This window comes from Pygocentrus nattereri, chromosome 18 (genome assembly GCF_015220715.1).
Source record: "Pygocentrus nattereri isolate fPygNat1 chromosome 18, fPygNat1.pri, whole genome shotgun sequence".
Lineage (NCBI taxonomy): Eukaryota > Metazoa > Chordata > Actinopteri > Characiformes > Serrasalmidae > Pygocentrus > Pygocentrus nattereri.
Genome location: NC_051228.1, coordinates 12,634,458 through 12,660,003, shown reverse-complemented (window position 1 = coordinate 12,660,003; position 25,546 = coordinate 12,634,458). Strand labels below are relative to the sequence as shown.

At 41.2% G+C, this 25,546-nt stretch overlaps 1 protein-coding gene across 2 annotated transcripts in view; it reads right to left on the bottom strand.

Moving 5' to 3' along the window:
* Nucleotides 1-10,798: 10,798 nt before the first annotated feature.
* The window catches only part of rps6kb1a (ribosomal protein S6 kinase b, polypeptide 1a), a 38,796-nt gene continuing 24,048 nt past the window's right edge, over nt 10,799-25,546 (bottom strand). Inside the window, exon 7 of one of the 2 annotated variants that reach the window (XM_037547006.1) lies at nt 10,799-11,617. In XM_037547006.1, coding sequence (XP_037402903.1) covers nt 11,575-11,617 — 43 coding nt within the window. In that variant the 3' untranslated portion in view covers nt 10,799-11,574. The other variant, XM_037547004.1, reaches the window with a different exon arrangement.

Here is a 25,546-nt window from a genome sequence, read left to right as displayed (position 1 = left end):
CAACTGCAAAATTACAGCTGACTGTACAACTGTACAGATGTTAAACCTCTGCAAATACCCTTATAATTCTGTAATATTCTATATTTAATATATATTAAATATTTATAATATTTAATTTTATAGCATATGTCATCAGCCCTTCATATGTATAGGTATTTTTATCTGTATATATTCTCTGATATTCGCACTTCTATTTAGCTCCTTCATGAGGCTCTTTATTATTCATTAATCTTTACTCTTTATTGTTAATTCTGTTTATTGCAGTTTTATTTTAAAATACTTGCTAACAGTCTGTCTGCTTGACTGATCTTGAGGATGTTACAGGTCATACATGTGTGCACTCACCAAGACACATTCGAAGACGTGCAATATGCTTGGAGAAATAAACTGATTGTGATTTTGATTCTGATAAGACTCTTGAGGTCAAAACAATCATTTTGCAAGACACTCTTTAAAAAACAATTAGATGCTTTTATAGTTTCCTGGCTTTGCTGCATTTTCTTAAAATAGTGAAAAGTCATTAGTAAAAGAGCCTTTCTTCAAAAAATCTTTACAATTAACTTTTCTGTAGAAAATAATTCCAACAAGGACATTTTTATATCTCTCGTTAAGGGATCTTTTTGGGGACCTTTTCATAGAAACCCATTTAACTAGGATCTCTGATACATAAGGTTTCTTTGCAAGGAAAATGTTTGGGTTTGTTTTTTTTTTTTTTTGCAGTAAAGGACCTTTACTGAGATTTGTCCTCTTCACTAGACAACTCAGTGATGAATTAAGTGTACAGCTGAAGCAAATTCAGAAACATTGTCTCTGTCATCACTGGATTACTCAGTACCTGACCACATGTTCAAAACTTTAATAAAATTAAAGCTAATCTTGGATGTTGATAGGTTGGTAGAATGTACAGAAGACAGCATCTGGATTCACTGTGCCTGAATGTATGTGCAGGGATCTCTACTGGAGAGATACATAATTAATGGGGAGCGTGCGATTTCTCTCAACACACAGGGCTTCGCTCCTTTCAACTGCATCTCAGCCCCCTGCAGGGTTATCATGGTAGACACACTCTTGCGTGCTCACACACACACACACACACACACACACACATTTAACCCCCCTGGTGCCCCCACTTCCTTACTCCATGAAAAAAGACAAAAAGAGAACAACCCTTTCGGTGTTTTTTATTTGTTGTCTTTTGCCTGCCTGTGTGAGCCCCAAAGATGTGTTCATACTTTTTTGGTTGTATCAGTATGTTGAGGGTTGATAAATAAATTTGGTGGCAAGAGAGAGAGAGAGAGAGAGAGAGAGAGAGAGAGAGAGAGAGAGAGTGTGAGAGAGAGAGAGAGAGAGAGAGAGAGAGAGAGAGAGAGATGTTATGGAAAAAGAAAGATAGGAAATGGCATAGAAATAGAAAAAAGGGCCACTAATGATAAATGACAGAGTAAATGCTTGAGGGAACAAGATCCTGTGGAACAGACACCACATACACAAGCTAAAACACAAAGCATACAGCAAACAACATAGGGAAACATGGCCAACCATACATTTCTTAACAAACATGTCTTTGTAGTGGAAATATTTGTACTTTACTTGAGTGTTATTGAAATTGAATGTCTGTACTCTCACTCAATTTCTATTCGAAAAAATATGCTTTCTACTCCATCCATTTACATTTAGACCTTAGTAGTCATTACAGTGCCAATGGTCTTAGTCTTGCCTTTTTTAAATGAGAGCCCAGCTTTGTAAAGTGAAGAGTATTTGACACTAGAATCAACTATTGTAGTGGATGCAGTGGCTAGCTCTTTACACCGGTCACACGTGGCAGGTTACAGCAAAGGCCCGTTTCAGCATTTTGTGCCACTTGCCGCTAAAAGCATCTACAACATTTAACTGGTGTAAACAAGCAAAGTAGAAACCCCTCACTTAACCATCATGCTGCATGGATTCTGGTATAAAGCAAGTATGCATTATTCTAAAATGCTGTTAAAATTCCTCAACCAGCTTCAGTCCATTCAAACCTCAGCAGCAGTGAGAGTCCTCTCTTCTACCATCAGCTTCATTGCTTATCCTCCTGTGGTAAGTATCAACTTCTCCTTCTAACCTTCAAAGCTCTTCATGGTCTCGCCCCTGTTTACCTTAGTGAATTATCTTCATCCATACTGTTTCTCTTGCTCCCTCAGATCTTTACTGGACTTCCTGTTGTCCCATGCTCAAGACTATGGGTGACATCTGAAGATCTGATATACCAATACCAGTCTTTTTGAACACAAATGGTACTCCACATCCATATGCAGTGGTCATCTGAAAATAAGCTAAACAGCAGAACAGAACTGAAGAGCACAACAGAGCTGAGGCAGAACAAAGTTAACACTTGAATGAATCACACAGATAGTGGTTAGTTTTATTGTTTAGATTTAAAAAAACCTACTGAGTTCATAAAAATAATAATCTCTTTAGAAACATCCTGCAATTACAAAAACAGCCCACATATCAAAGTACACACATATCAAACACTTTTTTTAGGAGTACCTCCTTGTTTCTACATTCATTGTCCATTTTATCATATACTTTGTAGTTCTACAACTACAGACTGGAGACCATCTGTAGCACAGACTGTGGTGGTGGCATGTTAGTGTGTTGCACTGGTACTATCCACTATCAGACACAGCAGTGCTGCTTGAGTTTTAAACATTGTGTCCATTCACTGTCCACTTTATTAGACACTTTACCTTGTTGCAAACTCATCTGTTGCTGCACAGTCAGTGTTGGTAATCCACTAGTCCTTTGTTGCAGGATGCTTTCCACAGGACGCTGTTGGGGGGAAGGTTTTGGTTGGTGGACTATTTTCAGGCCAGCAGTGACAATGAGGTGTTGAAAGCTCCAGCAGTACTGATGTGTCTGATCCACTTGTACCAGCACAACACACACTAACAAACCACCACCACATCAGTGTCACTACAGTGCTAAGAATGATCCACCACTCAAATAAGGCCCGTTCTCTGGTACTTGGCAACTTGGCAAGAACATTTTGCCATTGATCAACATCCAGGCTATGGTAGGAGTACCTTCAAAATATCTGTCATTAGCTTGTCCTGACAAACAATTAGAGACAGAAAATATCCATCAACATGATGTACACAGATAAGCAGCATTGGCACTCTCATTGTTGTACATTCTCCGTCACATGTAAGTGAATCAGATCAATCTTGACAACAACCGAAATAGACCCGCCTGTGTCATCATCAATTCAGTACCTTCATTTTTTTTCTCATGTCTTTTACTCAGTGAATGTGTGTGTGGCTGTATATGTCTGCCTGTTTGCCCTGCAATGGACTGGCAACCTGTCCAATGTGTGTCCTGCTTTTCACCCAATGACAGCTGGGCAAGGCTCCAGCATTCCCCTGTGACCCAGAAAGATAAGCGGCTTAGGAATATGTGTGGTTTTTACTCAGCTCTTTATAAAGATGGAAAGATTGAAATGCTAAGCACAAATCCAAAACTGCTCATGTTGAATGTGTATTTGAAACCATGACGGATTAAAAACGATTTTAAATTAAAAGATGAAGCACTAATTTAGAAAGAATTTGGTGTGTCCTTTCAGGTCATTCTAGAGATATTATTTCTGTCGTCTAACCCTTTCAGGTCCTCTATAGTTGCTTTAGTCTCTGCTTTCCTTAATGAGATAGCTTGCCACTTCCCACTTGAGACACTGGCACAGGAATGGCTCCTCTCACTCCTCCATGTACTTTTCTGTTTACTTTCTGGTCGTCCACATGCATTTGTTGTGTTTATATTCCCAGTCCAGCCCCCTTGTTTTGTTACTCCACCCCTGATTGTTTCCACCTGTTTTCCACCTGTCGCTCGTCATCCTTGTGCTATTTAAGCCCTGTGTTTGCCCTTTGTTTTCGTTGGTCTTTGATTTGTTTGACATGCTGTCTGTATGTTTGATGTATGGTCTTTATTGTTTTGTTTGGTGTTTGTTATTCCAGCCCCGTTGTGGTTTTCCTGCGTCTCATTCGTTATGTCTAACTCTGGATTTCTTCATCTTGGCTCATTGACCTATCACTGTTCTGACCATGACCCTGGATTTGCCCTCAATAAATCTCTCTTTTTCAGCACGTGCGTCCACCTCATCACTCCATGTTACATACTGGAAAACTTGGAAAATCATAAAAATCTAGATACTAGGTTGTAAAACACCTGACAAAAGAGATGAAAGTGTATTCATATTTAAATATGTTTAATAGAAAGTCTACAAGCAGGGAAAAAATATATACGATCAGGGGAAGTGAGGGTAACTATCCAGATCCCGTCACTCATTTATAGATTTTTTCAATGACTGTAGATCTAAGTTGACATTGTAAATTTGAAACAGCTATTGTGCTGAGGGATATTTGTGCATAATTAAAAATAATTTTCATGTTTCAACAGACTCTAAACTAGGCTTATTGGTAACAGTGAAGAGCTATAAACGCAGACATTTATTTTTATGTGCAAGACCAAAAGACTCAAGGTATTAACATTTCTTCATTCACTCTATACCATGCACACACAGCAAAGCCACATATTCGGAACAGCAGCAAGACAGGAATTGTCTTTCACAAACACATGCATACACCTTACAACTGGTGATAGTTTCACCACCCTCCCCTGCAACAGACATTTACAGTCAGAGCACTAACAACACTCACCCAAACACACAACAGTTGGCCCACTAACATATCTGACCCTTGGGTCCTGTCTGATTGAGCGCAAGTGTGACAATCATGGGTAGGGAGTGTAAGAGAGGTACTACACATGTGACTCACTCACCTACCACCACCAAATTCACTGTAGTGGCTATAATAGCCTTAATTCCTCTGGGAAGGCTTTTTAACAAGATTTTGCAGTGTGTCTATGGGAATTTGTGCCAATTCAGTCAAAAGAGCATTTGTGAGGCCAGACATTGATGTTGGATGAGAAGGCCTGGCTTGCAACCAACATTCTAGTTCATCCCAAAGGTACTTGAGGTCAGGGCTCTGTACAGGCCATGAGAGTTCCTGCATACCATACTCTTCAACAAATGTCTTTTTGGTCCTAGTTCTGTGCACGAGGGACCTGTTGTGTTGGAACAGCTAAGGGCTTCCCCAAACTGGTGCCACAAAGTTAGAAGCATGTAATTGTCTAAAAAGTTGTATGCTGAAACTAATGGGCCTAGTCCAAACCTTGAAAATAACCCCTGACCATTATCCTTCCACCATAAAACCTTACTGTTGGCACTATGCATTTTGGTAGGTAGCGTTCTCCTGGTATCTGCCAAATCCAGGATCATCCATCTAATTGCCAGATAGTGTAGTGTGTACTGAGCTCTTCAATACGACCCATTCTTCTCATTTTCCCTCCAAAATGTCTTTGGCTCCTTGGAATTGAGGTTGTGGTAAGTCTTGAAATATGACTATTGCCACATCCATGTTGACTGCAAACTAGCACTCTTGTGCACTGAAATTATGTTGCATGTAAGTATCTCTACTACTATGCCATAGTACTGTTATATAACAACAACTGGTACTCTAATTGTAGGCAACTGCTGCCAAAGCAACTGTAGTTAGCAATCATGTTGGTTTTCATGGGGTATTTTGGAAAGATTGTAAGTCAGTCTTATATGATATCTGTTTAATATGCAGAAGTACTAGCTTTCATGTAGCAACATCTGTATTTCAACACTTAAATGACATTTAGAAGAAATATGTACATACAGCAAAACATATCAAGTTCAGGACATTTTTGGCATAAGGCATGATATCCCATACATGATTTCCCATACACGCTTCCCAATATGGGCATGACGTCAACTATAGCATGACATCGTAACTTCACAGGTCTGTTTAGGTGTATAATCACTGTCAGGGCCAGTGTGCCAGTGGCAGAGTTCTGTCCTACAAGTTTTGTCTCTTTTTATTAAGATATCAGTGCCATATCCTCATGAGATATGGTCAAATATGTGATATGGGGTTAAAATTCATCTAGTATTAAAGAGAATTACTAAGAGCCACTAATGCAATGTTAGGCTTTCTTGGCCTTTTTAAGATCTGAGCTTTGCCTGGAGCTGGAGGAAAGACTGACATAGGGACAACTCCACATCTCAGGGGGAATCAGAGCAGAGAGAGATATTGAAAGAGAATGGAAAAGCAAAAGAGGAATATAGCAAGCATTAGTTCAAGGGCACATTTGCAGAGGGAGCATATCCTGTAGCATGTCAAAGGCATCTGCACCTGTGTACATAAACACACACACTTACATGCACTTACATTACTTAGTAGTAGAAGGAGGTTTGGAAATGTTAAAAATCCTGGACATGCTTTAAATGAGACTACCTTGACAGCATATACTGAGCCTGCAAGGGGGCAGTACTTTAGGTTTGAGGAGTTGCTCTTCATTCACCTGTGCCATATTTTCCTCTATTGCCTGTGTAGAAAATCAGCAGATTGCAAGATTCAAAATATTTGTAGGTGTCACATATAGCTTATACTTTATTTTAAAGGTCCCATATAGAAAAATTACACCATTTTCTAAATTTTTCTACATAGTTAGATAAAATGTTAAAACATTTTTTAAAATTAAAGTGGTTTGAAGCGAACCAGATTAATTCCAGTGTCTGAGAAGTTTAAGGCCTCTAAAAGCTACCTCACAGAAAGCTATTAGATTAAATAGTTAAATTATGTTACATGATGCCTGAGATATTGTTTTATTTTAGTTTTGAGATAAGATTTTGGTCTAACATTGATTTAACATGCGTTCATGGCATTTGTGATTTTTTTTATTTTACCATTATCATTACACATACAAACTTGTACATTCATTGATTATTTTGGATAGCAGGTAAAACAGCTTTATTTGTATAGACATGTTTACTTATACAATTACATCTGAATGACTAACGTAGAATTGGCTTACTCAGAAATTTAGCAAAAAGTAGAATTCCTCTTTAGTAAACTGGTGAAATCTGGTGAAATTCAAGGGACTATCAGCAGTGCTAGGGTTATGATGAGGATTAGAACCTAGGGTTTACCAAGGTTAAATGGGATTTAAAGTGTTAACAGTAGATCATCATAATAAGTCTCACATGCATATGCTTCTAGGTCTGAGACAGGTGTTTATGGAAATCAAGAGGGTTTGCAAGTATCAGTATCATCATTTGCCTTTTTCAGTTAGTTTTGTTTTTCAATTTCAGTAATGTAATCATAAATGCTAGTCACAGTACATGTTTTTTGGTGTCTAACACCAATCTATAGGGCAGAGGGGAATCATATGTTCAAGAATATTATACATGCTATGTAATGACTTCAAATATGGGAGACAAAAATACAATTTAGAGTCATGCAGTTACAGTTTGAGAATGCCTTATGCCAAATTTATACCACCATCCTGAAACTCACAGGCTTTCATTTTTTTCACTGAGTTTCAGCTTGGCCTTCAGCTGTTTCAAACCACTTAGACATATGGCAGTTGCGAGCTGTAAGAGACACTGAACTAAATTCTTGCTTTGCTCCATTATCCATTTGCACACTCATTTACAAGTGGTTTAATAGTTCTAGAATGCTCTTGTCCATATACTAATATTTAATTTGGCCATTTTTTTCAGGAGATTCAAAACCCACTTATCAACAGCAGCATGTTGTGTAGGAAAGTTCTTTATTAGGGGTTCTACATGCAGCCTGTATTTATAACAAAGTGAAATAATTCTAATAATTGACAATCTGCTGAGAAACAGTGTTACCCAGTAGTTATGAATTTTTCATCAGAGTAAGTCTGATGGAGAAGACATTAGCTAATGACCTTGTGCATTCAGCCCCCAGTGTGTGATGTATGCAAATGTATGTACAATAATGAGAAGTGATTTTAATGGACAACACACACATTATTCACCTCACTGATCTACAAGAAGGCATGTTGAAAACAGGGCCATAACTATAATACAAAAATTAAGTATGGACCATTTTGCAAAAAAGCCTACATCACAAAGTGGACAACTGCCAAATATGTCTATTACACCGATGATGAGTTTCATCTTCAGATTTTCAACCAAATCATTGCTCCATTTTTTTACCAGTCCAAGATTACTGACTCTTTCCTTTCATTTCTTCTTTTCCCATCCCCCTAATTATCCATAAACTGCTGTTACTGATCTATAAACTCACTACCTTATTTAATTTAATTTAATTACTTATTAAAGTATTTATTTACACATTTATTCTCAGCTGAAAATACATGCTGACAACCTACACTATATTGCCAAAAGTATTCATTCACCCATCCAAATCACTGAATTCAGGTGTTCCAATCACTTCTGTGGCCACATGTGTATAAAACCAAGCACATAGGCCTGCAGACTGCCTCTACAAACATTTGTGAAAGAATGGGTCTCTCTGAGGAGCTCAATGAACTCCAGCATGGTACCATGATAGGATTCCACCTGTGCAACAGGTCCAGTCATGAAATTTCCTCGGTACTAAATATTCCACTGTCAACTGTCAGTGGTATTGTAACAAAGTGGAAGTGACTGGGAATGACAGCAACTAAGCCATGAAGTGGTAGGCCACATAAAATGCTGAGACGCATAGTGCGCAGAGGTCGCCAATTTTCTGCATAGTCATTCATTACAGACCTCCAAACTTCATGTGGCCTTCAGCTCAAGAACAGTGCCTGGAGAGCTCAATGGAATGGGTTTCCATGTCCAAGCAGCTGCATCCACGTCACTCTGGACTCTAGAGCAGTGGAGACGTGTTCTCTGGAGCAACGAATCACACTTCTTCCTCTGGCAATCCGATGGACGAGTCTGGGTTTGGCAGTCGCCAAGAGAATGGTACTTGTATGACTGGACTGTGCCAAGCAGAACACCTTTGGGATGAATTAGAACGGAGACTGTGAGCCAGGCCTTCTCATCCAACATCAGTGTCTGACCTCACAAATGCACTTCTGGAAGAATGGTCAAAAATTCCCATAAACACTCCTAAACCTTGTGGAAAGCCTTCCCAGAAGAGCTGAAGCTGTTATAGCTGCAAAGGGTGCGCTGACATCATATTAAACCCTGTGGATTAAGAATGGGATGTCACTCAAGTTTATATTGTGTGTGAAGTCAGACAAGTGAATACTTTTGGCAATATAGTGTGCAAAGACTGAAGGGTCAATCGCATTTCTCCCATTACCCCTACCACTTACCCCTCTGTTTTGTTAGGGTGTTCCAATTCTTGTTGAGATAGAGAGGTAGAGTGAAATGTCAAGGCTACATGGCTCTCCAAAGTGAGACACACTCGAAACGGAGTGAAAAAATACAATAATCATTGTATTCTCTTAATTTAATGTTGTTTCAGTGTATTGTGGTCCTTTTCTTCACAACAAGCATAAAATATTGCTAATAGTGTGCTAATGTCTCGGTAGCTAGCTAGCTAACTTTCCCGGTCCACCTTAAATAGTCCAGCAGTACTGATGCCCAAAGTGCCAGAATGTAACTGCTGCTCCATTTAAGGTGGATTGGGAAAAATCTAACGAGAAGCTAACGAATAGCTGACTTCAGCTTCATATCAATGAAGAATTAGAGGTGGGTGAAATAATTGCCCACCCTCCCTTTGAAGGCACATGATGCCTTAAATGTAACTGAAGCCCAGCAGCGAGGTTGCTGAACTTCACCCTCCACTGCTCTCACTGCAGACTGGCAGGGTTGCCTACAGAGCACTGTTAGAAGCATTTTAATGAAGCAATGTACTTTTTTATCTGTTGACTTCTAAATTACGTTACATGACACTGGAGATACATGAAAAAACCCTTCTGAAACTCTCTGATATGAAGTTAAAAGGGCACTGGGTCTCTACAGATCTATATGAACTTTTTAATTGATATTAATATTTGGAAAACCATTAATCAAACCAAAAAAATAACATTTCTTGTGGAGTCCCACATGTTTCAGCTTTGGGGCCCTTGTGGTTATCTTTGAGATTGATTTTCACAGCAATGAAAATGACATGCAACTACACCTCTCCATTCCTTCTGAAAATCACAACTTTGCTGACATGCTTACCAGTTGTGTGTCAGATATTTCTTGGTGGGTGTCCCTTTCTTTCAATGTTTTTTTACAATTAAATCAAGAAAAAAACTAAATTAAATCATGTGACCTGCAGATACTGCAATTCTGATATGACAGATATGTATGAAGTCAACTGGTACCATAATTACATGACAATTTTTTCTTTTATATTCATCCCAGAATTAAATGTATTTTTTGTTATCTGATTATTCTTAATATTATACATTTTCCTTTTGAATTGTCATTTGCTATGTTTGATTTCTAGTGAACTAAACTACATTCTAAAATTGTAAAGCTTAGTATGATTTTTGACATTTTACTTCATACGTGTGTACTTTGTGGCTGAAGTTATGTACATGTACACCTCAGCAATTTTTGTTACAGTTGCATTTTTGGGAATCTCAAAGACAATTTTGCTCAAAGACAATCATTAACTTTACAGTACAGAGATGGAGCACCAATATACTGTCCAAGTGGCTTCACATTAGTTTCCATCTATGGTTACTATGTGCCTACACTGTGCCAACAATTAATTAGGCAGTCATGAAGTATTCACAATTTTAAACTTAACACTGTCCAAAAAATCTGTTTAATCCAATTTTTATTTAAAAGTTTACTTTGTGTTAAATTTTTAATTCAATTTATGCTACTGTCTCAGTATTTTAATTAATACTCAATGTTCATTTACTCAGTTTTATTAGTAACAATAATGAGTAAAGGATGAAAATCATTAAACCCAACTTCATTTTCTTTTACTACTTATTATTACAACTCGGTCAAAGATGCTAACCGAAGACGGACGGACGGACGGACGGATAGATACTTTATTGATCCCGAAGGACATTTAGCAGAGAAACGGTTCAGAATGTTCCTCACACACAACCTTTATTTAAAAGCCAATATAATAATCTATACATTACACAGTGAGTTCATACACAGTTCTGCAAATGGAATGGAATCCTGTTACATGAAAGAGGAGGCAATATGTTCTGGAACAACAGCTTCTGTTGCTTCTCCATATGGGATCCATGGCAACAAGCTTGAAAATTACCTAACCACTTTACACATGGCACATTGTGACACTGCAATTTAGTGGTTATCATGTATGGACAATATTAATAATTTGGAATCTAATTTGAAATGGAAAATTTGTATATGCATTTACATTGGATGATAAGAATTTTGGTTGATAAGAATATAAAAAAACTTTAAACATTAAAATAATGATAAGTAGAGGTCCATTTTTTATTATGATTATGAGAAACTGTAAATTAGACATAGATACAGCAAACACACACACACACACACACACACACACACACACACAACCAAGTGAGACGCATTAAGATGAAAGACCTTCAAGACAAGGCACAACAAGTTTAGTAACCTAGTAACCTTGTTTCTAATGTAATGAAGCAACAAACATACATATAGTTAAACACACATACACACACCTGAGGGCAGGTGATCATCTCACTCTCCACAGAGCACCACATCCACAAGAGAGCAGGTTGTCATGGTAACTGACCCACAAGCGGATTAAGCAGCCTGTGATTGCTAGAAAGAGTGAGAATGGTGGAGTAAATGAGACACTACATATGGACAAAAGAAAAACATGGCAGACACAATTTGCTTTCCTTTTTCTTTGAAATCATAATGGCAGTGAATACAAATCATAGTCTTCAGTCACTTTAGTCAGGCAGAACAGCAGTAATCCAATTCCATCCAGAAAATTGTTTTACAAGTGTTACAGACCATTAAATTGAAACTAATTTAGATCAGTGCAAGGCTTTTTTGTGCACTTTCCATTTTTTTCCTTTGAGTTGGAAATCCTGAGGAGCTGCATCATAGCATCTAATTGAAAATCTCTCTTTCTCTCCCTCTCTCACAGACACATACACATCTTTCATCTTCTTTTTCTCTTAGCATTCACACAAACACAGTACTCTACGGTTTCTTTGTTGTAAGACAACTCCTAGCCATGTGGTGCCATCTGGTGTTTGTTAAAAGAAAACACACTCTGTGAACAAATGCTTTAAAGGAGAAATGATATTTCAAAATCTCTGAATAATTAAACCATTAAGATGTGAATGAAGTCATTCAGAGTGGTTTGCTGTGAAATTCTCTGTTCTAGAAACATATGTATTTTAGCAGCAGTGTAGAAAAAAACAAATAAACATTGCACAAACGGGCAACATTGAGTTATTTTGAACAGGCACTTCAATGGAGAAAGAAATACCCAGCCAAGCACTATTCCTACACAAAACACAGGCATGGGGTAACCCGAGGAGGGAAGACACTTCCAACACACTGTAACCCAACCTTCTTGGTCATAATAACTCTAATTAACTACAAACAAAACCACCCAGTGATAATGACAAAGCAGTGAAAACAAACATTTTTTAACCAAATAAATTTTTTTTAAAAAGACCTTTTTAACTTGGAGGATGGCACAATCTGAGAGCCACAGTCCCTAAGCTCCTCATGGATGTCATACAGCCTCACTCAATGGTTAGCCGTCCTGGCGATCCACGCAGTCACCTGCTCCGTCAGGTGTCCTCCCCAACTGTTTGCTGGGCACTTCTCAAAGCTCACAGCATCAAATCTGGTGCTACTAGGGCAGCAGCAGCAGCGCTCCACTGTGTCATCAATGCCAGCGATGGTGCTGCTCATGTGCATTGCCCAAGGCCTTCAGGGACCCATCCACCAGCTCTGGCGCAGCATGTTCAGCTCCTCCTGCATTGGAGGCTTCACCTATGAAAAGCTGTAGTCCCTTCAACCTGACAGCACACTCCACCACTCGGGGGTCCACCAGCCAACTGAACCGAAGGCTATGTTGCCAGGGGGCCCTGACTCTCTGCCTTGGCTCCACCACTAGCAGCTACAGCTTCACTTTTCCCATCTCCAAGCCCAGTGTTTCCTTCCTGAGGTTCAGTAAAGCCCCAGCTGCAGCACTGAGTGATGTATTGTCCCTTCGTCCTGCAGCACCAGCACAGCATTCACTCAACCGCTCTTTTATTTAATTTCAAAACAAAAATCTTTTTGAAAAATCATCTGTGCGGTAAATAAAAAATATCACTGAATCCTCTGAATTATGAGGTCATTATTAAAGAGTTGAATACTAATATTATTACATGCAAGCTAATGCTGCTGTGCACCAATGTGACTTTACTAAGTTACACAAAAGTAACTGTTAAAACAATAGAGTATATGTATATTTTTGCTCTGTTGCCTGGTTTCTTTCTTTTTCCTTTTTGATTTACCCTCATTTAATGTTTGAGGTTGATGCATTGTGTATATTGATATTGCTGTAATTGTATTATTTGCAAAAAAAAAAACACACATAACCTCAAGAATGCAAATTTAAAAAACGTGATGGAACTTTTTGCGGTAGATGGATGACACCAAACCAAATATTGTGATGAACTGTAATCTGAAAATATACATTGGCGAGCTCTACTGACATAAACCCATCCCCAGGGTGGAGATAGCCTTCTTCTTTGTCACTACTGGGGCCTTCAGGACCCGGAGGGGAGGACCCTTTCCCCAGTCTTCATTTTTTGAGTGGCATGAGTTTTCCTTGGGTGACTGAGGCTTAGGAGGGGGATTCCCCAGAGAAACTGCTGTGGCAGAACTCTTCAATGGTGGAAGTGGCATGGAGGGCTTGCAATCACTTGTATGCATTTTCTGATTCATCTTCTGCCTTAGCAGAATAAATCACAGGGTAAAATTATATCATAGCTTAAATTTGACATGGATGGCTTTCAGCAGATGTCTCTGTGTGACTGGCCACATAGCCCTGCCAAGTAGACTCTAGGTCTATAGCTTCAAATAAGTCATCTCTGTCTGGCATATCAAACAGTGTCAGCCACAAGTGGCACTGAGCCACCACAGTCAATGCCATTCCTTTGCCCAGCAACATCACAGCACAGGAGGAAATACGCAGGATATAATTCAAGGCAATTTTAACCTCATTAACAGAGTGGTTAGTGGGCTCTCCATGGGTAGTTGGTCTCTGAGTCAACTGCAACTGCTAGCGACAGCTCCATGGGAGGGGGATTTAGCAGCCCTACCTCCTCAGCTTCCTTGAGAAACTGAGAATAGCCAGATACAGCAGTGTGGCTCAACAGCTGTTTAGCCCATGATAATGTCAACTCAGTTATAAAGTCTGGGAACAGTGAAAGGAGATGTTTCACCATTGTCAGGACTGGGGGAAGGAAAAACCCCCTCAAATCTCGTTGCCCTTTTAGTCGGCTTGGAGGCAGGTCACTCCACATCTAGTTTCCGCACCATAGAGATCATGCTCCTCTACCCTGAGATTTAATTAATTGTCATCATTGAGGTCTAGCTGCTGCTTGGAGACCTGAGGCTTGTTTAGGAAAGCCGATGATGGCAAATCCAAGAGAGTGTAAGATCTGAGGAGAGATGCAGGTGAGAAGGGGTTATAAGTAGGGGGCAGGCCCACCTGCCCTCATCAGGCCTGATTAAAGTTGTACTAATATGTGCATGCTTGGTAGGATCACTCAATAGGTGGGATAAAGTTTTAGAACATGGGCTGTTGTAGTCATATCTCTTTGTGGTTTGTGAGCCTTCTTTAAGGTTGATCAAAAGAGTATTAAAAGAGGTGAAAAGCACTTTCAGTCTGGTCATGTTGGGCAGTGTAGCCTCAGTGAAGGTAAGCTTAGGGCTACCACACTGACAAAGTGTGCAGTTTTGTGCCAGAGGACCTCTCCCAGGGAAAGTCTTCAGCCCTTGGTCTAAAAAGCGTCATGCGGCAGGAAGATCAGAAACTCTAACCTTGTTTACGCCTGGTCACTTCATTTAACTAGTTTCTGGATTGTATCCTGATAAGATTTTATCCATATGCATTTACACGTGGTAGTCAAACGATTCTCTAGTTAGTCGGATTAAAATCTAATTGCTATGATGCAAGGCTGAGACGGAATGTTACGTGGAAATCAATTACCAGGTGTTTCTCTGTTCAGCCTCACTTCACTTCAGCCATGTTCTTTGGAAGTGCTTCTCCAAGAGCTGTTTAGATATTTGTTAGAATATTGCAAGCATCCTGTAATTCGTATGCAGTTTGTTTTGCACAGTACTGTCTGTTTATATTGTTGTTAAGCATTTGTTTGGTCCCCAACCATGTGTGTCCTCCATAATTATCTTCCTCACAGAAGTTGATGAATGTGTCTGTTAGGGTTCATTTACAGTACTTTGCCAGTGTCTAGGAAAAGTCATTGCCAAACAGAAATGCTATGAACAACAAAAGATTAAATACTGAGGATGTGAAAAGTGATCAGAATCAAGCTTTATTGGCCAGTTATGCTACACAAACAAGGACTTTGGTTCTGGTTACAGGAGCTCACAGTACACAGTATCAGACAGACATTCACATATAGGGAATCTTCTTCTTCTTTTTTCGGCTGCTCCCTTTAGGGGTCGCCAAAGCGGATCATCTGCCTCCATCTTGCCTTCCTCTACTTTGACACCAACCACCTCCATGTCCACCTTCACTACATCCATAAACCTTCTCTGAGGTCTACCTCTTCTCCTTCTACCCAGCAGCTCCATCTCCAACAATCTTTGACCAATATATCCACTATTCCTCCTCAACACATGTCCAAACCATCTCAACCTGGCCTCTCTGGCTTTATCTCCAAACTGCTCCACCTTCACTCTGATCTGCTCATTTCTAATCTTGTCCATCCTTGTCACTCCCAACGAAAATCTCAGCATCTTCATCTCCGCCACCTCCAGCTCAGCCTCCTGTCTTTTAGACAGAGCCACAGTCTCCAAACATAGCAAAGTCTCCATCATAGCAGGACGCACTACTGTCTTGTAAACCTTACCTTTCACTCTTGCTGCTATCATTCTGTCACACATCAGCCCTGACACCCGTCTCCACCCACTCCATCCTGCCTGCACCCTCTTCTTCACCTCTTTTCTACACTGTCCATTGCTCTGGATGGTTGTCCCGAGATATTTGAAGTCATCCATCTTTACGACCTCTATTCCTTGCATCTTCACCTTTCCACCTGCCTCCCTCTCATTCACACACATGTATTCCGTAGACATTCACATATAGGGAATAAGATAAAATAAATACAAAATATAACAAAATAAAATAACATAAAATAAAACCTGCATTCCTACCTCACTCACTCAGACACACACACACACAGTCATACCTGTAAACCTTACATTGTGCAAAGTATGAGTCTAAAGTTAAAGTGCTGAGTGCAGCAACAGTTAAGGGTGTATAGTGGCAGAGAAAGGGATCAATGAGGTGACAGTCAGATAAGTGGGGTAATATGGCAGGTGAGTAAGATGCTAGAACAAACACTGGTTTGAGCGGCAGTTCCAGAGGATTGGTACATACATGTATAGTTTTCTTTTAAATAGTAAAATAATCAAAAATGGTATGTTATGTGCTTTCAGACATGAGGCCAAAGAAAGAAAAATACCTTAAACAGTAACTTCATTAACAGCATGCATTGCTCTGTAATAATAATATAAAACAGCCTTGCTTGAAATGTTGAAACGATATGTCTTCATACAAAAATCACAATTTCCAAATAATCCAACGCATGTTACTGCCCCCGATGCTGTCCTATTGGTGCCGCACTCATTAATATGAAAGCATAGGAGCCTAAAGCGAAGATAATCACACTCACATGCTGAGCTAAATACCCCAGCACCATCTGCAAATAACCCAATTAATATAAGCTTAGTTTGTAATAAAGATGTTATGAATAGCACCTTTATTGATAATGTTCAATGTATGTTTAGGTAACCTGAAGGATTCTTGCAAGTCTCCAAGTGCCGGTGCTCACATTTCTGATTCACATTACCCTTCACAAATCAAACCTGCACTGACAACAGAAATCAAGAGCAAGCAACACTGGAATCACAGAAAGCGAAACATTTAATGGACACTGACTGTGTCAACCTTTCGTCCATACATCCTTTGTTGAACTTTTTTTTTGTTTTCCATAGTTCCAGTGTTGCATGGCATTGATTTCTACTAAGGTCGGGTTAGCTTTTTGCTCCATCAACTTTTAACATACCTCAGTCACCTCCCTACTGTTCTCAATAGTTGAGAAATGTGCCCACAAGTGCACCTGTATAGAAAGAAATGGTAACCTAAAAGCCCTAATGGAAGAACGTTTATTATAGCTAGATGTCAAAACGAATGAAGCTAACACAATGTTCGCATAAATCCACTTTATTTACTCAGAATTTAGTACATCTAAGAAATCAGGGTGCAGGTTCTATGGAGTATGGATCTTGCTGAACAGATAATTAGAACCTAGCTGTCATGGTTTTAGGGAATGTTCTCTCCCACTCACATCTCTCCCACTCACTGTTAAAAAGTTTCTGGCACTACAGCAGCTTGAGTCAGTGGCTCATATTGGTAAGGCTCAAGACACACTGTCTGATTCAAAACACCTTCCCTTGTCAAAGATGGGAATGGTAGAGGAGAAAAATTGTCAACCTCGTAAGACTTCTCAATTGTAAAATTGCCATTTCATTCTGTCACTCTCCATATTTTCTAATAGCTAACATTACTAGCTAAACACTGCAGCCCAATTTGTCCAGTTCCTTTTCTAACTTCGTTCGGCGTTTCACAATGGTGAATCACCTTGAGCGTGACCAACTACGGAAGCTCCAGTAATATTACATCTGTCCGTGACAAACAGGTCGACCTGCGACCCGGCTCCGCCCCTGCCCTATAGCCATGGTCGACCTCTCCGACAGAGTCATTCACGCTTTCTTCCCGTGAAGAACTACAAGCTCCCTCAGCGCTCCAGGCTAGGCTATGCTTGCTTAACAGTTCTCAGGCGGTCCGTTTTAAGAGCCCGTCACCGAACGCGAATACAGTTAAGCGCTGGATTAGCACTGAAGAACTTACTTCGTCAAGGAGTACCTTTGGCTGTTAGCTCAGCCACATTTATGAGAAAAGCGACCACATCAAGGTGAGCTGTTCTCTCTATCCAAGTTACTCGGTGTTAAGCCACTTGGGTAGCCAATTGCAGCATTCATTTGCCAAAGCTTATGTTTCTTCATAGCATTACTTTGCCAAAGTAAAGAATTTTACAGCAGCTAGCAGAACTAGCATTCAGAGTTTAGCTAACAGGTCATGCCGAGCTCTCTCTGAACTGGCCATGCTAACCAAACTTATCCTTCAGGCTAGCGTGTTGTGGCGAGTCGAGGTAACAAGTTTGGTAAAAAATTCTCTTCTCTCTCAGTATCATGTCCACCACCCCCACCAAAGGGAGGGAACCAGACACTAAAGAGGTTGCATCCCACCCGTGCCTGGCGTCATGCGGAGCCACCATCTCGGGCAAGGAATCTTAACCGCTGTGCGTTGTTTGCATGGGCGCTAAACATGCTCAGGCAGCTCTAGCCAATCTGCAAACATGCAGCCATTGTGCTTTGATGCCACAGAAGATTCGAGAGAGGAGGTTGCAAGTAGCTGTAGCGAACGGACAGGACCTGCCCGGGGCTACAGCCAAAGCAATCGACAGTGACCATCAGCCACGAGCCTGTATGAGCTGGGCGGACATAATGGAAGCTGAACCCCAAGAAGTGCCCCCCCTATCTAAGGACCTCCTCACCCAAGTAGAGCGAGAGCCGGGAGACGAGGACTCAGATGGCATGGACAATTCCGATCTCCTCGATGGGGGCGATATAGAGGAGGATGAGGAAGATGATTCCACCTTACCCGCCCAACAGTCCAGACACCCTAGCGCAACCGACACAGGCCCTCAGGCGGACAGTAACCTGTACGTAACTGTAAACGCACGGCTGCGAAACTGGCCATACCCTGGCTGGCAGTGCAAAATGCAGAGGGCGCTGAGAGAGACCTTTATGAGCGGAAAAGACTCCCTCCAGCTCAAACTCCTGCAAGACAGCTCCTACCCGCAGTCCCTGCATGCGTGGAAGAGATGTGTCATTACCTGTCCAGCCCCATTAAAAGGAAGCTTCCCACCAAGGGCTGCTCTAAGCGGGAAATCCATAGGGTGGAGGAGCTGGGGCTTACCGGACCCCCAGCAGCAGAGTCCTCAGTGCTCTATCACCTCCACCCGAACCCCTGTGCTCCACCCACATTTCCCTGCCCAGTAAAATGAATCGCCTCACCGCATCCACATACCAGCACATGTACAAATATGCTGCTCAGTCACTATGCTCACTGAATGCTGTTACAGTCTTATCAGTGTATCAGGCAGAGATTTTGGAGGAAATGGGGCGACAGCTGGGGTGCCAAACCCTGTTCTCTGGGACGAAATATGTGTGGTGAACAACTTGGTTCTGCGCTCCTCCCATAGCACAGTACAGGGCTGTGGACGCGTGATGGGCCTGGCTGTCTCAGGTGAGAGAGCCCTCTGGCTAAGCCTCTCAGGCCTTGGCAACACTCAAAAAGCAGAGGTCATGGACACAGCTTTTGACCCCACCAAGGGTCCTTTCAGACCAGCCCTAGAGAAAATGAGAGAAACCAGCACTCTCAGGAAACAGGAGGATGAGGCTTTCAACCTTTGCCTGCCAAAGGTACCACACCCTCCTCAGGCAGGCCAGCCAAGCTTTGCAGCAACAGCTGTGAGAGCAAAGCAAGGGGGTGTTAGAGCCCAAAGAACAGCACCAGCAGGTCACCAGGCTAACCAGCGCCCAATAGCAGCAAACCCTGGGCTGTGGGGAAAACATTCCCTTGCGGCTGTGGCAGCTAAGAACTGGCCACCCCACCCTTCAGAAGGAAAGAAGAAGCGGGCGGCCTGACCCCCTCACAGCCTGCCCCCTTTAACCCCTACTTCCCCTGCAAAAAGGAGGAATCTGAGGGAAATGTTTGGAGGGGCTCCTCATGATGACAGATTTTCAGCGATGGGTTGCATCTCATCACTTGTTCACACCTCCTCCATCTCAGTCGCCCGGTCAGAATAATGGCGGCTTCTATGACAGCACTCCGTTATTGGAGAAACTCCGCTGTTCTGGCAGTGGGAATTCCTTTAGGGGTGTATCCACAAGGATAACCCTAACAGATGCATCCCTGTGAAGTTGGGGAGCAACTCTGATGGGCAGAGCTGTGAATGGCGTGTGGCCTCTGCAGCTGAGTCAAGCGCACATAAATTATCTGGAACTTCTTGCGGTGTTCTTAGCAGTGAAACACTACAGGAAATCTCTCCAGGTCCAGCACGTATTAATAAAGACAGATAACTCCACGGTGGTTACATATATCAACTGACAGGGTGGCACTTGCTCGCTGCAGCTACACAGGCTGACGAGAAAGCTTCTTCTGTGGTGCGGCACATGGTTTTGATCACTCCATGCCACACAGTGCTCTGAGGAATATTACTTCCTTTCAGTGCTCACTAGCAGACTTACTCTGCTTCCTCCAGGATTTGTTAGATAAAGCTAAAGCCTTTTCAACAATCAAGGTGTACCTGGCAGCTATCTCAGCTTGCCATATGGGTTTTGGGGACAAGCCTGTGGGGCAGCACCCCCTGGTCTGTCGTTTAATGAAAGGGGCATGCCGTAAATGGCCTGTTTCCAGGCAGCTGGTCCCACCATGGGACTTGTCCTTGGTGCTGGATGCCCTTTGCTGTCACCCCTTTGAACCCCTGGAGGATGTGGGGCTAAAGTTTCTCTACCTCAAGTCTATCTTGCACAGCAAAAAGGGTGAGTGATTTACAGGCATTGTCCATACATCCATCATGCAGTTTGACCTGGGCTACACGAGAGTGTGCTTGCGCCCTAATATGTGCCAGAGGTAATGAACTCAGCCTACAGATGCGTGACAGTGGAGCTAGTGGCATTTCACCCGCACCCTTTGCGACTGCAGACGATAAGAGACTGCACTGCTTATGCCCTGTTAGAGCCTTACATCAATATTTAGTTGGAACAGCAGACTTTAGAAGGCATGACCAGCTTTTTGTGTCATGGGCTGCTCCTTATAAAGGGAAGCTGTTGTCTCAACAAAGGTTATCTCACTGGATTGTGGAGGCTATAGCCCTGGCTTATAAGTGTAAAGGCTCACAGCCACCGGAGGGCCTGAGAGCCCACTCTACTAGGGGCATGGCAACACCTTAGTCTCAGGGGTGTTTAAGTTCTGGATCTGTGCACCACTGCTAGCTGGGCTTCTGGAAACACATTTGTGTGTTTCTACAGATTAGATGTCACAGGCCCATCCCTGGTGCATGCAGTGCTAGGAGATGATGCCTCAGCATCAGTCTAATCCAGTGGCAGCACAGGGCCTTTGAGCTATGGATCAGTGGGATAGCGCAATCCAAGAGTAGTCTATATCTCCCATAGTGAAACACCGAATGAAATTAGAAAAAGAACGTTGGGTTACTTAACGTAATCCCTGGTTCTTTGATAACAGAGTGAGGTGTTTCACTAACGCTTCCCTCCTTGCTTAGGTATGGGAAGAAATCTCTTTAGAATGACTTGGTCAGAGAGTTCCATCAGCTCCATCCAAACCCATCACTGCAGTGCCTCTCACAGTGTGCCCCCCATTTTTGAGCATCTTTCAAGGCTGAGCCAGGGTGCAGTTAGCTGAAAATAGTGGGGAGTAGGTACTTTAGGTCTAGATCTTTAATGATCTAGACAACTTGCGAATCTACAAGATAACTTAGCTAGCCAAAGTGGGCCTACTCATGCTTAATTAAGATTAAGCGACCCTTATTAGTCCCACAACAGGGAAATTTTACCTCTGCATTTAATCCACATTCAAGTGAAACACCACATACACACTAGTGAACAATGATTACACTTGCCTGTGGGTGGGCAGTGGAGGTTGGCAACCTGGCAACCTTCTGGTCACAGGGCCGGTTCCCTAACCTCCAGCCCATGACTGCACCCAAGCTACAAGAAATCTACAATATTGAGAGCAATTCCTTTGTTTAATGCCAAAAAATGAGCTGAAGCAGGACAAAGTAACTAACTGGCAAGTGGCAAACATCCAAACTGTGCTCTTTCCCTGTTAATTTCATTTCATTTTACAAGAACAGAGAAAGGCATGATCACGTCACACAGCAGCTTGTAGCAGATAGGATCAGAGGCAGTAACCCAGAAAAGTGCCTCTAACAGTAACTCTAAATGCTGTTAAGCTACAGCAGTACAAACACTTCTTTGTAGTGCAAGTATCTGCTAGACTAAACAGCTGTAGCTCAGAGCCATCAGTATTTTTAGAATCAGTAATGATTTCTTCAGAATTACCTCTTGTAATGTGTTAAAGTTGATAACTTGGTGCTTCACTCATGACTTGGTTTGCTGTTGCTGAAGAGAACTGTCCTTTCACAGATTCACTGATGTCAAGACTGGACATGAATGGCTTAACTTATGAGGTCTGATTTGATTGACCAAGGCTGGATTTTTGTTTCTTCCCAATGCCAAACAATAAAAGATCTCCCAGTTAGAAAGTAGGTATTACTAGTTAAAACTGCCTTCTGCATAGTAATAATTGAGATACCAATTATTGATTTAGGTATCAATAATTTTATTCTTATTAGTTACAAGAGAATTCTAGATATCTACACCTCTGTTTTAGAGATCTGAAACTATACACATCACACACACACACACACACACATTATCTAAGCAACATATCCTGGATAGGCTGCCAGTCCATCACAGGGCAGACATATACATTAACAAACAAATTGCATATCTTTCGCGTTTGATAGTGCATGTCTGCAGCTAGACCCTTCTCAAAAATGTATTCATACATAAGACCGAATGAAATTTCATGTAAATCAAAGGTAACATATGACTACTCAAAATTACATTATGGATATTGTAACAGTTGGTAAATAGTTTGACACATGCAGAGCAGGCTATAGTAAAAAGTGTTTAATGAAGGGAAAATCCGAAATCAAAGTACAAATCAGGCGATGGTCAGTACACACGAGACCAAACAGAGTCCAAAGGCTAAAGTCACAAACAAAAGACAGGCAGAATCACAAACTGTACAGTCAACACACACAAGGCATGGTAATGCTCAGGAGCTACAACAATACTTTGCAAAGACCTCTCGTAGAAAAACGCGTATAACCCTCAAAGCAGGTGTAACAAACCAATACTAAGGCGAGCTAGAACGTTGATCGGTGGATGACTGAGTTCATGATGATGTGGCCTCCCAGTGGATTCTGGGAGTTGGAGTGCTGGACGCAGTGAGGAACATCAGTCTGAGCTATGGAAGGCATGACAGATATGTCATCCTGGCAATCTGACTAGTCAAAATAGCTCCATTAGATATGCATACTTGATATTATGACCAGTAAAAACTGCATAGCAGATATGTGGAATCATAGTTTTTACTAGTAGAAAATGCACTACAGAACTTTCAAATTTGAAAAACAGAGTTATGAAGGTATAGTAGCAACACATTGAAAGAAGAAATAGAATTGAAGTAGCAGTGGATTTAAATGAATTTGAGCAACCACCTAGCATGATCTAATTATTATTATTCTACTTTTTAAAAAATGTTTCTCATCCTGCAATTTTTGAGAACATTGTAGGTTCGTAAAACCTTAGCCTCATTAGATTACTTGTGCTTATCTAAGTAATGTGAAGTATGATTTTTGTAAAACAATTGTTAAGGTAGCAATGGATTTAAGGTAAGAGTACATTTAAATTGGCAGAGAAATTAAGGTGGCAATGGATTTAATGTTGCAGTGGATTTTACTTAGTAATTGATGTAAGTTATCTGAATAGAACCAGTGGATTAAAAATGGCAGTGAATTTAGGGTAACAGTAAAATTAAAGATGTAGGATATAAGTGGAAGTGGCTTTAAGGAGGCATTGGATTTACAATATCAATAATTTTAAGGTGGCAGTAGATTTAACGTATCAGTAAAGTCAGGGTGGTAGTAAATTTAAAGTGGCAATAGATTTAAGTCTTTATCAGTAAAGTTGAGGTTGCAGTGAATTTAAGGTATAAGTAAGTTTAAGGTGGGAGTGAATTTAAGGTAGCAGTGGAATTAAAGAGGCATTGGATTTAAGGTAACAATTCATTTAAGACAGCACAAGATTCAAGGTGGCAGTGGAATTAAGGTATCATTAAAGTTAAGTCGGCAGGATGGATGGCAAAGTTCAACCTCCCAGAAAACTTTGACTTCAGCTGATAAAAGCAATGGCCAGAATGCTGCAAGCAGATCAAGAGTCACCATTTTCACAAAGCTAAACAAGGAAGATGGAGAGGTACAGGTTTGCGCTCTTATCTGTGCTTTGGGAAAAGAAGTCAAAACATTCGCATTTGAAGAGAGGGAAGAGAGGAGAAGGAAAAAAGAGGGAGGATTGTTTTGCCTACAAAAGATGACAAAACTGCTTAAGCTCTCAAATGCCCACATGTTTTCTCTCTTGAATGCTGCCAGTGGCAAATGCCACTTGAGAAAAAGACAGATAATGTACAAGTTTTATCACACCAGCAGGGAGGTTTTTTTTTCCATAGATTACCTTTTAGTATTAGTAGTGCTCCACAATATAGAAAGGGAAATTTCTGCATTGTTGAAGTGTACATGGATGATCTTCATCTTTCGCAAGATAGCAGAGGAACGTGAGGCAAATGATAAACATCTTTTGAGACAGTCACAGTTGCACTATCCAGGACACTGCATTGATGAAAATGGCATCCACCCAGACAAGGAAAAAGGTGACTACTGTTGTGGCGCTTGAGCCACCATCAGACATTCATAGTCTACAGTGAATTTTTGGAACACTATGCTGGGTGCTACCTCCCAAATTTCTCACAGGTAACAAAGCCACCGAATGACCATTTTCAGAATGACACTGCCTGGATGTGCAGCAGAAAGATTACAAGTTTACTCTCATAGGCATGACATCATACAACCCAGTACTGTCAGTGCAGATGCCAGTACTCATGGAATGGGTGTCATTTTAATGCAACAACAAGGCGAGCAATAAGAACCAGTAACACTTACAAACACGTCTTATGTTCAGATAAAAAAAGACTGTTTAGCAGGTTTGCCAAAAATTCTCCACTTACTTGTATGGTCCAGACTCTTTCACTCTTTGTACTGATAACATGCCCTAGAAATCCTGGCTAAACGACAAGGATCTGAATGCTGTGCCACTGAGAAAACTTTTGATGAGAATGATGAGATACAACCCAACAGTCAAACATGTATCCGGGACTGTTACAGACTGCTGACTGTTGCAGACAGACTGTCTACACACCCACTGCCAGTCAGAGACCTGGAAGTATCAGAATTTTTGAGTTAAATACAAGCAGATGAAGACTCAAGAGATGCAATTTAAACCTGAACAAGTCAAACAGTAGAACAAAGTGGATCCAGAGTTACAGGTGCTGAGTTCTGTAAATCATCATAGCTGGCCAAGGTTCTCCTGTACAGTCCCAGCACAGATTCTGAGATATTTTCCCTGGAGAAACAGGCTCACCACATCCAAAGGTCTAGTGTTGTTTGGTGATGAATGAGCAAAGAGCTCCTGCAGTGGCTGCATGATGGGCATCAA